Source organism: Rhamphochromis longiceps, linkage group LG3, assembly GCF_057381845.1.
Source record: "Rhamphochromis longiceps isolate RC_006_pf linkage group LG3, R_longiceps_female_GT1.1, whole genome shotgun sequence".
Lineage (NCBI taxonomy): Eukaryota > Metazoa > Chordata > Actinopteri > Cichliformes > Cichlidae > Rhamphochromis > Rhamphochromis longiceps.
Genome location: NC_140559.1, coordinates 1,151,916 through 1,164,658, shown reverse-complemented (window position 1 = coordinate 1,164,658; position 12,743 = coordinate 1,151,916). Strand labels below are relative to the sequence as shown.

The window sequence follows — 12,743 nt, the reverse complement described above, 5'->3', positions numbered from 1 at the left end:
CTCCTGTCATAAAGGCCACCTGGTGAATAATTCCTCATATCCTGTATCTGATTGGTCTGTGGGAATGTGGTGATTTTAAACTTTAAAGATCAGCAAATATCTGAGCTCACAGTTTTCTCCCTCTCTTTTCACACACGCAGTGTTTCAGATATTCATAAATACATTCTTCTGAATATTAACTTCCACTAAATAGGCTAAAGGTAAAGTCTGATGAAACTAAGTTTCTTTCATTTTAGCACAAACTTTTCAGTTATGAGGAGGCGTTCCGTTTCCTCATACTTTCCATCCTGTTCATCCACTTTTCTGTTAGCCACGCCCCCACAGGTGAACCAGCAAATCACTGCCTCCGTTCTCACAAACGTCTGATCTGTGGCCGGCCGGACTTCATTCCACAGATGTGCTTTAACAAAGTGTGAAGCTGAACTCTGAGCTGTGACAGTGAAGCAGTGTGAGAGTGTCAGTAGATGATCAGCAGAGGAAAGTGAAGCTGCTGTGAGCTGATGTCCTGAAGGGCTTTTAAAGAGTCTCTGAGTTTGACAGGAACATGAAGATGTTTGTGGTGTTTGTGATGCTCCTGCACGGTAAGTACACCTTCCTCTCTCTGCTCTCATCATCAGCTTTTCTTTCATCTCTCTCTCTTTAATGTGTTGAAGTGCAGCAGGAGGAGATTTCCATCAAACACTGGATTCTGATTCAGATCAAACTAACAATCCAAAGCAGCAACTTTCAAATCTCTGGATTCTTCTTGGTGCCTTTCAGATGAGCTCATGTTACAATCAGCTGCTGTGTGTGTTTGCTTTCTGTGTTTGTTGTACTGTCCTATGAATAAATCAGATTCCTGGAAACATGCAAACTGTTTGTTTGTTTTGCTTAAGTTTTTACTTGTACTACGACTGCTGTGTGTTGTGGGTCAATGTTTGAAAAACAGTGGGTCACCCACGACCCAGGACCGCGACACTAGGGCAACATTTTTACAGATTGATATATATTGGTTCTCTTTTATTTTACACTTGACAAAGCAAAAAATACCAGCAAGTATGAAAGACGTTTGTGATTAAATCTAAACCGAAAAGGAAAAAAAGTCCGGGAATGCAAGTTTTGCTTTCTCTTTCTCTGTTGTCAACACTTCAGCTTAAGTGAGCTCACACTCAGTGTGTTTAACCCAAACCCCCAGGCAGATGGCCACAGATCACTTTTAAACACAGAAATGTGCGCTCATTTCATTCATAGTTTTCAAACCGGTTGACTTGCTTTCTGTCAACAGGAGACTGCATAAATCAGGCCTTTATGGTTGTATTGCTGCTAAGAAACCATGACTAAGGAAAAGCAACAAGCAGGAGAGATTTGTTTGGGCTAAGAAACACAAGGAATGGACATTAGACCAGTCGAAATCTGTGCTTTGGTCTGATGAGTCCAGAATTGAGATCTCTGGTTCCACCTGACGTCTCTTTGTGCCACACAGATGTTAGATAGATGGTCTCTACATGCATGGTTCCAGGATATCAGAGATTCCAGAGGTCCTCTTCCACTTAGGTTATTTGTGTAGTAGCACAAACAGCACCCTGTTCTCATCGCTTGCTCACTTATGCCTTCTTGTTCCAGTAGCCCACACCTGACCCGAGCCAGTATGGGTTATGTTTTCTGCCTCTCGCTCATATCCGAAGGTAGGCTTGGTTAGCATCGGGGATGCAGACATATGCCCACGTCTGCGGCTGGTCAGTGACTAAAGTATTAAAGTACTGGTAAAGAATGTACAGAAATATAAATCTCCAGTTCACCTATTAACACCTTCTGCCAGATCATGTGATGACATTTTATTTATGTCCTAATTTAGCAGTCGCAGAGGTATGTCTGATATGTTGAACATGAAACACGAAGTGTTGAGCTGAAATCTGGTCAGAATGAATCCCATCGTAGGTATGTCACAGGTTAGTCTGGTTAGACTGGCACACTGACAGCACAGCACAAGCACACTGACATCCACTTTTGTGCAGACAATATAAAATGTGTCCTGTAGTTGCGGGTAAGACCATCCTCGCATCACAGGAAAGTGTGTGTAAAGACTAGTAAGAGCAGCAATATTTACCTAACAGTTTAACGTTGGAGAAATTATGAGCACAGATCAGCGCAGACACCTCTATTGCTCTTTAGCATGGTAGTCCCAGGTAAAGTCACACTATTATTTTGTTTAAAACCCTTAAAAGGCCCTGGGACAATTTTTGGTCCCTAGAGCCTTTAAAGGGTGCATTTTTTAAGGGCCTAACAGGGGCAAAGTGTCAGCAGACTGATGTGTGTTTTAAAAACAACAAGCACAGACCAGTTTATTTAAAGATAAAATATTGTTCATTTCACGGGGCAGCACGGTGGCACAGTGGTTAGCACTGTTGCCGCACAGCAAGAAGGTCCTGAGTTTAATTCCACCATCAGCCCGGGGTCTTTCTGTGTGGAGTTTGCATGTTCTCCCCGTGTTTGCGTGGGTTCTCTCTGGGTACTCCGGCTTCCTCCCACCGTCCAAAGACATGCAGCTTGTGGGGATAGGTTAATTGGATAATCCAAATTGCCACTAGGTGTGAATGTGTGAGTGAATGGTTGTCTGTCCCTGTGTGTTGGCCCTGCGACAGACTGTACCCCGCCTCTTGCCCTATTACAGCTGGGATAGGCTCCAGCCCCCCCCCCCCCCCCCCCCCACCCCCCGACCCTGAAAAGGATAAGCGGAAGCGAATGGATGGATATATCAGTCATCGGTCCTAAAACTAAGCAAGTCTGCTGTACACCTGCTGGACTAACACCATTTAATCTACAATACCTGTTAATCTGAAACACCAGCAGTTCTTAGCAGCATATTTGAATTAAGAGACAGACTATTAATTTTTGATAAACAATTGTCAGTGTAGCAATGGCAATGCCGACAGTGTAGAAGGCCGCTGAGAGGCTAAATTGAGCTCTTTACGGTGGCACGTTCACAGCAGTGGACATGAATGGCAGAAAACATCACTTTGAAATCAGTCCGTGATGTAAGAGTGATGAGAATAGAACTCAATACAAAATATCTAAGCCTCACTCTCCTGCCACCTGTGGAGTAATCATGGAAGTAAGGTGAAACCACATCCATTGTAACAATTACCGGAAATTGATATTACCATGGTTACAAATGTGAGTCAGAACAATAACCAAAAAACCCATTCTGGCCCCTATAGATGATCTGTCGCAATTTAAATTTACTGGTAAGCACTATTGGAGAAGTCTCTGAGACAACCTGAAATTTGCACCCCCCGCTGACGCTTACTTAGAGACTCTGACTGTTACCATAGTCCTACCATAGGCACTAAATAGAAAAACCACCTCCACGGAGCAAGACCGGTTTGAAAGAGGAGTGAAAGAAGCCATCTATGTCCACTGTGAATGACCATCCTTGAACAGAGGGGGTGCCTAATGACACCCAGACGTGATTTTCTTTTGTTGGTAAATCCTTTGAAATTATTATCAAACCCATTTTCACACAGCAGTAATGGCAGAAACTGTTTCAGTAGTGGAAAAGCTAAATATCTCACGTTCTACCGCTTAGAAAATGTTAAAAACCCACACAGCAATGACCTGGTACAAGCCCATGGGACTATTGTTATTTCATAAGTAGTGGTATTAATAGTGTTTTTTGAAACCAGAAGAGACTAAATCGAAACATTGAGTGTGTGCTTTGATCTGGTGTCTTAAAATGTGTTTAACATTTTAAACAACACGTGTTATTTAAGAAACTTACATTTTGGTTTTTGCAGTAGGTTGATGGAACAATCTTATGTTTTTTGCACAAATAACAAAGGATGCTGCCAGAAACATACGAGATGTTAGATCTAAAATCAACAGTATTACATCTCAGTAGGTGATTGTATTACTGACTCTAAAGATTAAAAGCTTATTTCATTTACTTCAGTGTTTTTGATTAAATTTGATTTTTTTGTCTGTTTGTTAAACTTGTCCCAGAAGATGATGCTACTTGTATTCCATCATTTTAACAATGAGTCAAACCCACAACATGTATTTGACTTGAGTTTCTTTTTGTGTGTCCTCAGTTTCCCAGCATGCTCTGGCTGTGGTGGTGGAGGTGAATGAGGGGGAAAGGTCTGTCCTGCTGCCCTGTCTGTACTCAGGTTTTATACCTGACAACACCACATTGATGTGGACTCGCAGTGACCTGGATCCCAAATCTGTACATCAACGACGACAAGTAGGAGACGATGTTAGAGGACAAAACCAGCGTTACAGCAGACGCACATCAATGAATCGATACGCTTTCATTACAAAGGACTTCAGCCTCACTCTGAGGAAACCCACAAACACTGACAGCGGCAACTACACCTGCTCCATCAGTGCTGGAGGAGAAGAACGGAAACTTAGAGACATCCAGCTGTGGGTCAAAGGTCAGCAATAAATCCAAACACCAGTTTCAATTACAGGTCATGTGTCAGTACTGTAGCCAAAGGTCAGAGGTCAAACTGATGTACTAACTACGATACACTAACTGATGTTTTATCAGGTAGCAGGAACCTTTAGCACAGACCTAACACCTAAGTGGAGAGAGAAAAACATGAACAACCAAGCAGAAGAAAATATGATTGTACAAATTAGCATTTAGGTCCTACAGATTCTGCTCAGAAGTCTATGTGTTCATGTCAGTTGGGGGGGAACAGAAAACACATACATTTACAAACATTTACAAACTCTGGGTGATCAGAATCTTGATCAGAATCAGAGTTTTTATGCTAACCTGTTTATTTACTATTAAACCCCCCCCCCCCCCCCGAGAATACATTATTAAAGGTTGCTGGACAGAGTCACTGGTCAGGAATGTAGATACTCATTCATGCTCTAGTTACCCGAAGGATTACTAGTGTTAATACAGTGGTTTCTTTTCTTCTCAGATGAGCAGGAACTGGTGACGGTGAGGGAAGGGTCAAAGTCTGTCATCCTGCCCTGCAAAACAAAACCTAACCTGTCTGAAGACACCACAGTGGAGTGGACTCGCTCTGACCTCGGACTCATAATGGTGGATGCTTATCCAAATAGAAAAGATGACCCTATGACTCAGGACGACCTTTACGCAAACAGAACAAAGATGAATGAAGACCTGCTGAGAACTGGAGACCTCAATCTGACCTTAAAAAACCCCACACAGAGAGACAGTGGAGGATACATCTGCACCATCTACAGGGACAAAGACATCCTGAGACAGAAAGTAGTGCTGCATGTCGAAGGTCATTGCTGTAGATACAAGTCAGAGGTCAATGCTGCAGATACAGATCAGAAGTCCTATTTATTTTCATATAAAATGTCTCCACAGAACAATTTGCATATTGGGCCAGCCTTCTGGTGGGTATCGCAGGTTTCCTGGTTCTCCTGTTGCTTCTTGTGGTTTCTGGAGGTCTTTTATATTATTTTCGTCCCTATTTCAAGTCAGGTGAGTCCCTCACACTGCTCTACCCATAATTTCGATGGTGATTTGACTGTGTTCACATGAGATCTTCATGGTTTCTGTGCTGATGTGTGTGAGACATGGCCGACTGTGGAGGCTCAGTCTGTCTGTTCTTCTTCATCCAACATGTCTGCAGCGCTTTACAGGACGCTGCAGACTAGTTACCAAAGAACGAGTCAGGAACACATCAGGAACAAACTGAGACACAATCTGACTGAGACTAGAAGACAAGGAGGGACAGGGAGGTCATGTGACCATCACAGCTGCTGCTGATGTCATCATGTTGTGCTTTGTTGTCTCAGGTTACCAAAAAGTGGTGGATTCAGGGGTGGAGTCTGTCCAGCTGCCGTGCAAAACCACAGTTAAGTTCTTGAAAGATGCAAAAGTTGAGTGGGAGGACAGAGACAAAAGGAAGGTCCATGTGTATCAGAATGACTCTGACCAGCTTGGAGTACAGGACGAGTTTTACAGAGACCGAACGAAGATGAAGAGAAACTTACTGGAACCTGGAGACTTCAGTCTGACCTTGAAAAATCCCACAGAGGGAGACACAAACACCTACACCTGCACCGTCTACAGCAAGGAGGGAAACATCCTGAGGAAGAAACAAGTGGAGCTGAAAGTGAGAGGTCAGTGTTGTGTAAGTTACAGGTTAGAACGTACTTTCATATGACATTTGTGACCTCCTTCAGTCTGAGCTGTTTGCATAACTAAGTCAGCAAAGGTAGAGCTTAGTGATCAGCATCAGATTATTGTAAAAATCTCAAAATATATCAGCAGGTTATTGCATGAAATGTAAAATGCAGTTTTAATTAACGTTTATATAATCTGCTCTTCTTTGTTTATTCATCTTGATGCATTCTCAATCATCCAGGTAAGTAAATCTCCAAAAGTTGATTCTGTTCATCTGGACGCAGCGTTTTGTGGGAGAAACGTTTCGTCACTCATCCAAGTGACTTCTTCAGTCTCAGCTGACTGCAGGTTTCCTCAATCTTATAAACAGTACATTTGCATAATGACTGAAACCAGCCCACTGAAGAAACAATGAGCTGGGAGGTCAGTTCCTTCATCATTAATATGCAAATATTCATGACAGTTGATCAACAACCATGAGTATCATTCACAGAGAGTTGGGGAATGGCTGCAATCATTCAGTGGTGCTGTTTCAGTCAACCTCAGTCCTAGTATGTGAAACAACTTTCATTCCTTGAATTTTGAACATGAAAATTATTGTTTCATTGGTTGTGTCAATCCAGGTTAGGGCAACAGGTGACTGAATGAAAGAAGCTAGACACAGTCATAGGACTAGAGCACCCTCTATAAATTTTTATGTTTTCCTCCTGAGTGGACCACCATGGTAACTGATGGTTAAGACATCAGCTGGTCTGCAACAGGTTATGTTCAGAGTTTCAGGGTCAATTTACCTGCAACTGCTGATGAAGAAAAAGTCTCAATGTGTTTGTGTTTGGTCCTAATCTGCTGCCTGTCTGTTTGACATGCTGGATTTCCAGCTGATCGATGACAGATTAGAAACTGATCAGTCTATTGATCACACAATATTCCATCAATAGAACTGATTTGACTTTGATTTGTGTAACAAAGTGATTTCCACGTCTCCTTCATGATGTGACAGTGTCAGAGCTGAATGCACTTGTAGAGTATCATGTTTTTATGGCTCACATTTAAAGTGTTCCAGCTCTAATGTACAGCTGTCATATTAGAAATAGAAGCAGCTCTGATTTTAGTGCTCAAAGAAATCTATGAAGTGATGAATTCACACATGAACAGTTTTCTGCAGCGTTCCTCTCGGCCTTATTTGCAGCTCCACTCTTGTTTTTGCTCTAATAATTATTTCTCTCCATCAGCTGTTTCTCTGCCTGAAGGAGGCGCCACTCCATCGCTTCATTTAGTGCAGAACAAGAGTCACATGATGCTTTAGACTCCCCCTTTAATGTAAATGAGCTCAGAGTTTAAATTCAGAAATTCTTGTTAATAGATAAAGCCTTAAATCAGCATCCTGATAAATATGATCTCTAACTGGGGTTTTAGGTTTGTTGTTTCACTTACACAAAGAGAGGACTGGATATATTGAACTTGACTCTGGATGTATTATAGTAACACCAAATTCTTAAATAAACAATCAGCTCACAACACTGTCTCTGATCACTGGAGCAATGCGACATATTTCAGACTGGAATCAGTCAAACGCGTTTGGACTGCTAATATTTCACTTCATCCAGTCATCTTGTGTTTTCCTGTTCTCTCAGTCCCTCAGGTGGAGGTGGATTCAGGAGAGGAGTCTGTCCAGCTAATCATGAAAACCAAAGTTTCCCTGCCTGATGATGCTAAAGTAGAGTGGATGGACAGAAACATATTGAAGGTTCATGTGTATCAGAATGGCTCTGACCGGTATGAAGAACAGGACCTGCATTACAGAGACCGAACACAGTTAACAAAAGACCTGCTGAAGACTGGAGACCTCAGTCTGACCCTGAAGTACCCCACAGACTGGGACAGAGGCATCTACACCTGCACCATCTACAGCAGGGAGGGAAACATCCTGAAAAAGAAACAAGTGGAGCTGAAAGTCAGAGGTCAGTGCTGTACAAACATGTCAGAGGTGAGAACAATGTTATTGAGATCTGTTTCTCTGAATGAAATCAAATGAGGCAACACAGGACATTTGTTATACTACAAGCATCTATTCTATAACATACATCCAGCAGAGGTGGGAAGTAGTGAAGTACAAATACTTTTCCAGGAATCTGTACAAGCTTGAAGGACAAAGACCTTATATATATATATAATTTTTTTTTCAAGAATTTCAGGCAAACATTTTTCACTTTATCATTACATATTTATTTACATTATGTGCAGAACTTTGAGGTGAAAATCAGCTTAATCCAAAAAGAAAGCTTCTTTGATCTGGTGGAGTCTAAAACAATATATGTACCTGGCCTAATACATTTTAGTGTACTTTACTCAGTATAGTTTTAAACAAACAACCAAACAAAAAACATAAATGAAATATTAAACTTGAACCAGTACCAGACAGAACCTTCACATTTGCTCTTGGAATTAGAATATTAAAAGCTTGTGTCTATAAGAAAATAATTTCCTTTATTAGTTAGATTGAAATGAACGACTGTTTGATTTGGTGATTTGCAGTGGAATTATGTAAATGGTCAAATTGTAACGTTTTATCCATTTTCCGTTGTTAAAACTTGATTACCAGTTGTAATGACCATCTTTCATTTAGAACGACACATATTGTGAAGAAAGGGCAACTTCTTTATGACAATCTGCAAATGAATGTGAATAAATGAAACAGAAAGCCTAGTTAACAGAGGGTTGATAATCACCATTGTGACAGACATGATCACCTCCAGGTTTTAGGTTTGGTTGAACGCAAAGAAACTCTGGATATGTTGAAGTTGCATGAACATGTTCAGATTTTCTTGCACTGGACATCTCGATTCCCTTTCAAAGACATATTAAAGTATAATAGAGCAGTGACTCCAGCCAGATGACAAAAACACTGAATTCTTTAAGAAACAGTCAGGTGTGTAGGACTGTAAATGTTACTTCTTATCCAGTCGAAGAAAAAGTGCTGGTGCTGCTGTTTGTAGTGCTCATGTTGTGCTTTGTCTTCTCAGTTCCTCAGGTTGGGGCAGATTCAGGGGTGGAGTCTGTCCAGCTGCCCTGCAAAGCCATAATTGATCTGCCTCGAGATGGTAAAGTGGAGTGGAAGGATGGTTCTTACAGGACAGTTCACGTGTATGAGAACGGCTCTGACCAGCCTGAAGAACAGGATCACCGTTACAGCGGACGAACTAAGATGAATGAAGACCTGGTGGAAACTGGAGACCTCAGTCTGACCCTGAAATACCCCACGGGCTGGGACAACCATACTTACACCTGTAATGTCTACAGCAACAAGAGAAACATCCTGATGAAGAAACAAATGGAGCTGAAAGTCAGAGGCCAGTGATGCAGTGTCTGTGTGTCTTTGTGTGTGTTTCCAATATGTGTGAGTTTCCATCTATCCATTTTCTTCTGCTCATCTGGGTTCAGGTTACAGGTGCAGCAGCAGAAAAGCTAAGCCCAGACCTTGCTAACCCCAGTGTCCAGTGAGTGAGGGTACGGACGTAGAACGACTGGTCTACAGCTTTGCTTTTGTGGTTACCTCTGGTTCTCCATTGTGGTTCTCCACAATGGACTGGTGCAGTGTTGAAATCACTGCAGCTGTAGCTCCAACCATTTAGTGGGGCACAAAGCTTGGTTAGATGAGACAACCTTGTATTTTTATTTCTTAATATGTGCAAGAATCCAACAGACAATGTCTGATCCAGTTTGTCCGGAAGAAATTTGACTGAAAGTGACACGTATCGGGAGAGAGTTCTCACTTCGGGCTCTGATTCTGATTCTTCAACTCTGAAAACCTGCTGCTGTCTGTACAGCTCATGTTGTCTTTCTTGTCCTCTCAGTCTGTCAGGTAGAGGTGGAGGAGGGGGCGGAGTCTGTTCATCTGCCCTTCAAAACCACACAAAACCTGCCAGAAGACACTAAAGTTGTGTGGTGGGACACTGATGACAGGAAGGTCCACGTGTATAAGAACGGCTCTGACCAGCCTGAAGAACAGCACCAGGGTTACAGAGGACGAACGAAGATGAATGAAGACCTGCTGAAAACTGGAGACCTCAGTCTGACCCTGAAACACCCCACAGAGAGAGACAGTGGGAGATACTGCTGTAAAGTCTATGGGAAGATGAACCGATACAAAGCAGCGGTGGTCAAAGTCAAAGGTTTGTTAATTTGTTAACTGTCTCTGTGTGTGTGTGTGTGTGTGTGTGTGTGCGCGTGTGTGTGTGTGTGTGTGCGTGTGCGTGCGTGCGTGTGTGTGTGTGTGTGTCTCTGACTGTCTTGTGTCTCCTCTGCAGGGAGAGTTCAGGTCCAGGATCAAACAGGGGACATCAGGAACAGAAGCAGCTCCATTGATCCGACTCCTCTGATGGCTGATCAATCAGTTTGATCTGTGTGTTCTTTGATTATTGATCAGTGATGTCAGAGTGGAGTCAGTGTGATGTTGTTGTTGTGTGTTTGAGACTTTTAGTGTCCATGAAGGTCTCTGCTGCCGTAGATCCTCTGAACTGTGACAGAGGTCTCACTCTGGAGGAAACTCTCAGCACTTTCCAGCAGCTCCTCCATCATGGAGGACGTTCCCTCACTGTAACAGGTGGAGGAGAGAGGAGAGGAAGCACAGGTGGATCCTCTGAGGAAGAGGAGCGTCCTACAAACCACATGATCACATGACCAGAATGGTATAAGTACAAAGTCAGATTAATGGGTTTGCAGGTGTCCTTAAAGTCAGAGTTCTCAGATACAGAAAACTGTCACTCTTTTTACCTGTTATGTCACCGTGGTAACTGAACGAAACAGTGCATTTATGTCAGGTTTTTTTTTAAATTGTTTATTTTTCATTTTATTTACATGTTTGAAGTAAAGCAATCTGTCAATCAATAACACATCATTATAATATTAAAGGAACTCTCCATGTTTCTATTTAAAGGTCAGTCTCACACAAAGCAGACCAGTGATTTTACTTTACTTCCATGTGACGTGTTGTTTGTATGTCTTTTGACTTCGTACTGGTCATACTGGGTTTTGTACCATTTTTGAGTTTTGCTTTTGTATTTATTTATTTTAATTTTGTCCCAATTGCTAGTCTTGGTAGCTGGGGATCAGTCTGCCAGGGCCTCCACTCTGGCCACCGCCTGGCACACATTGCACCTGACACTACGGCGCCTCCTGTAGGTGGTGGGCCTGCAGGAGGATGGGCCCATGTCCCTTTTTTGGGCTGTGCCCGGCCGGGCCCCATGGACTATGGCCCCATAGGGGTCAGATTTGGAGGACCATTGGCTCAGATCTGAGGGTCCTCCAAATCTGAGGCTATGGTCCTCAGCCGGAAAAGGGTGGAGTTCCTGCCCCAAGTGAAGGAGTTTAAGTATCTCAGGGTCTTGTTTACGAGCAGGGGCGGAGCGTGGGGGTGGCTTACTGGGCTTAAGCCCGGGTTGTTTTGTCAGAAGCCCGGGGTATTTTGGAGTGCAATTTTTTCATAGTTAGATGCCTGGCTGACAACTGTATAAAACAAAAAGTACACACAATATTCGAAGCACATAGTGCACACTGTGGGAATTTACGACTGTGCGTGAATCCCCCCCTGATATTGGTATGATCCAAGCTCAGGCACTAAGCGACTGAGCGAGGGGGCGGGGCAGCTGCTGCCCGTCAGTGAGCTGTTGGAGAGACGGAGCCAGCCATACTAAGGAGAGCTTAAGTTTGACCAGGTACCAAAGCAAATCATTCGTACCGTACAAATAATGTAAATATGACGGTGCATCACGAAAGATTGATATCAAACTGATCACTTGACCCATATTACGTTACTCGCTCTTCAAGTGAATCAACAAATGGCGAAATGAAAAGCCGAACAAATGCTATTTTTTTTTAGAGTCTTAGCTTACGTGTGTTTATTTCATATTTTCAGTTCTTACCCTCCCCGACTAAATCAGTTTCAGTTATGTACTGAAATATAAGAATGGACATTAGAGGGTTCTTTCAAAGAAAAACTCAGGTAAATGTTATTTTATATATTATGCTTTTGTTTCTAATATCTCTGTAAAGCACTTTGAATCACCTTGTTGTTGAATTGTGCTATACAAATAAACTATGTTATGTTGTTCAGTATATTTGTATGCAAAACAAGAGGGATTTCAGTACACAGCAGGATATTCACATTTGTAACCAGATATTTACACTTTAGGGAGAAAACATAAAACATTTTTACTGTACAACATCAATTTAGAGTAAACTTTTGTTTTAGATAAATATTGAAATATCTTTTGAATTAGTTACATGTCACAATAAAGAGAGACAGAGCTTTCTGTTTTTTATCACTTTCATCATATTTAGGAGTACATGTACACTAAGTTTATTGTTAATTAATAAGAAAACTCCAGACGATTCCATTCTGAGCTGAAGAAGCTTCTGATAGGTTAGTAGAGTCCATGTGAGTAAACAGGTGGCACAGCTGTGGATGCATATAAGGCAAAACACAGAGCCTGTTTCTGTGACATGGGAACATCAAGAGATGTCAACCAAAACACCAGGAAAAGAACTGTGGAGCTCCATAAGTGTGGCTCAATTTTGAATACAATTTGGTGCCATTTGCAATTAAGAAATACAGACGATTTCTCTCTTTACTCTTAAAGTTAAC

At 42.1% G+C, this 12,743-nt stretch overlaps 1 protein-coding gene across 3 annotated transcripts; it reads left to right on the top strand.

The window, feature by feature from the left end:
* The first annotated feature begins 336 nt into the window (after positions 1–336).
* Positions 337–10,778, top strand: LOC146672447 (uncharacterized). Of its 3 annotated transcripts, none has more exons than XM_085386027.1 (9): positions 337–581; positions 4,068–4,415; positions 4,917–5,249; positions 5,336–5,452; positions 5,770–6,096; positions 7,735–8,061; positions 9,124–9,450; positions 9,955–10,272; positions 10,408–10,778. In XM_085386027.1, exons 1-9 carry the CDS (start codon positions 545–547, stop codon positions 10,497–10,499), a joined length of 2,226 nt encoding a protein of 741 aa, XP_085242153.1. In that variant the 5' UTR covers positions 337–544; the 3' UTR covers positions 10,500–10,778. The 3 variants fall into 3 exon arrangements, with proteins under 3 accessions (XP_085242153.1, XP_085242163.1, XP_085242171.1); XM_085386045.1 differs by lacking the exon at positions 337–581 and adding an exon at positions 2,144–2,165; XM_085386037.1 differs by lacking the exon at positions 9,124–9,450.
* Positions 10,779–12,743: the final 1,965 nt, after the last annotated feature.